General features: G+C 65.3%; 1 protein-coding gene across 1 annotated transcript in view; it reads right to left on the bottom strand.

Moving 5' to 3' along the window:
• HSPG2 (heparan sulfate proteoglycan 2) overlaps positions 1 to 1508 on the bottom strand; it is a 38843-nt gene that overhangs the window by 26262 nt on the left and 11073 nt on the right. The window contains exons 14-19 of the mRNA XM_010577490.1: positions 1192 to 1388; positions 968 to 1115; positions 754 to 881; positions 590 to 676; positions 460 to 518; positions 315 to 382 (exon numbers count right to left, since the gene is read on the bottom strand). Of these exons, the coding sequence (XP_010575792.1) occupies positions 315 to 382; positions 460 to 518; positions 590 to 676; positions 754 to 881; positions 968 to 1115; positions 1192 to 1388 (687 nt within the window). The remainder of the gene's footprint in view (positions 1 to 314; positions 383 to 459; positions 519 to 589; positions 677 to 753; positions 882 to 967; positions 1116 to 1191; positions 1389 to 1508) is intronic.

Genomic DNA, 1508 nt, shown 5'->3' with positions numbered 1-1508 from the left:
GTGGGGTCAGAATGGGTGCCCCAGGGATTGGACTGGGTGTCATGGGGTGTCGGACTGGGTGCTAATGGGGGGGGTGGCATGGGTGCTAATGTGGGGGGTGGCATGGGTGCTAGGGAGGATTGGACTGGGTACCCCAGACACTGGACTCAGTGCCATGGGGGGTTCAGAATAGGTGCTATGGGGGATCGGACTGGGTGCCATAGCTGGGATTACACTGGGTGCCCCAGGGATCACACTGGGTGCTTTGGGGATCGGACTAGGTGCTGTGGGAGATGGGAGCACCCAGTGCCCCCCCCCCAGCACCCTGCCCGCACCTTGCAGCGGCACGTCCCGCCGGCCTCGTCCTTGCCCCCGCGGGTGTCGCACTTGACGAGCTCCTGGCCTGTGGGCAGCGAGGGTGAGGGTGGGGGGCACCCCTGGCTGTGGGGGGGCACCCCACAACCAACACCCACTACTCACCAATTGGGGTGCACTTGCCACCTGGCTGAATGGGGTCTCCCTCGTAGCCTGGGGCGCACCTATGGGAATGGGTTGATGATGGGCGGGGGGTCTTGGTGGGGGGAGGGTTATAGGGACCCCCCGCACCCACCTCTCGCAGCGGCGGCCAGCGTAACCTGGTGCACAGGCGTCGCAGGTGGCTTGGCCATCCGTGTCCAAAAAGCATGACTCCGAAAACCTGCAGGTGACAATGACGGTGACAGACCGGGGCAGTGATATTTTGGGGGCGGGGGGGGCCCTGGGATTGGCACCCACCTGCGAGCTGGCTCGGTGTAAGGACAGGGACAAGGGTGACAGGCAGTGGCCGTGCCCTTGGTGGCATCGCCGAAGAAGCCAGGTTTGCACTTCTCGCACTGGGGACCCTCTGTGTTGTGCTGGCAGTTCTGGGGGGGGATGGGGACATGTGGCACAGGAGGCATGGTGACACCGTGCCACATCCCCATTCCCTTGTCACCCCCCCATTCCTTACCAGGCAGTGCCCAAAAACTGGGTCGCAGGTGCTGGAGTGGCCGTGGCAGCCGCAACCGGAGCAGGTCCCCAGGTAGGGTCCCCTTGTCACCCGCTCGAAGCGGGTGGCACATCGCTGGCATGACAGCCCCGCGTAGCCCACAGGGCACCTGGGGACACAGTGGTGTGACGGTGGCATCGTGGCGGTGGTGGCACCGAGCCCGCAACCTCGCTACCGGCAGTCACCTGCACTCCTCGACGTCCCCAGCTGGCCCCAGGCCGGTGTCACTGGGGCTGGTGACATCCATGGCCACGTCGCTGAGCCCCACGCTGGCCATGCGCCCATCATAGACTGCCCGGATGAAGATGCCCTCCAGCCCCTGCAGCACCAGCAGCAGCAGCTCCCGGCTTACTGGGGCACCCTCCTCATCCTCCCAGTGGTCCTGCCAGGACAGTGACACCGGTGTCACCCCAGGGTGATGCCAATGCTGGCATCAGCCACTGCTGCCACTGGCATCACCCACCCCCACTGGCTTCACCCCTCCATCAGTAGCATCACCCAC

This window comes from Haliaeetus leucocephalus, unplaced genomic scaffold, assembly GCF_000737465.1.
Source record: "Haliaeetus leucocephalus isolate CR32 unplaced genomic scaffold, Haliaeetus_leucocephalus-4.0 Scaffold556, whole genome shotgun sequence".
Taxonomy (NCBI): Eukaryota; Metazoa; Chordata; class Aves; order Accipitriformes; family Accipitridae; genus Haliaeetus; species Haliaeetus leucocephalus.
Note: the sequence above shows the minus strand (reverse complement) of the source record. Positions and strands in the feature narration are given on the sequence as shown.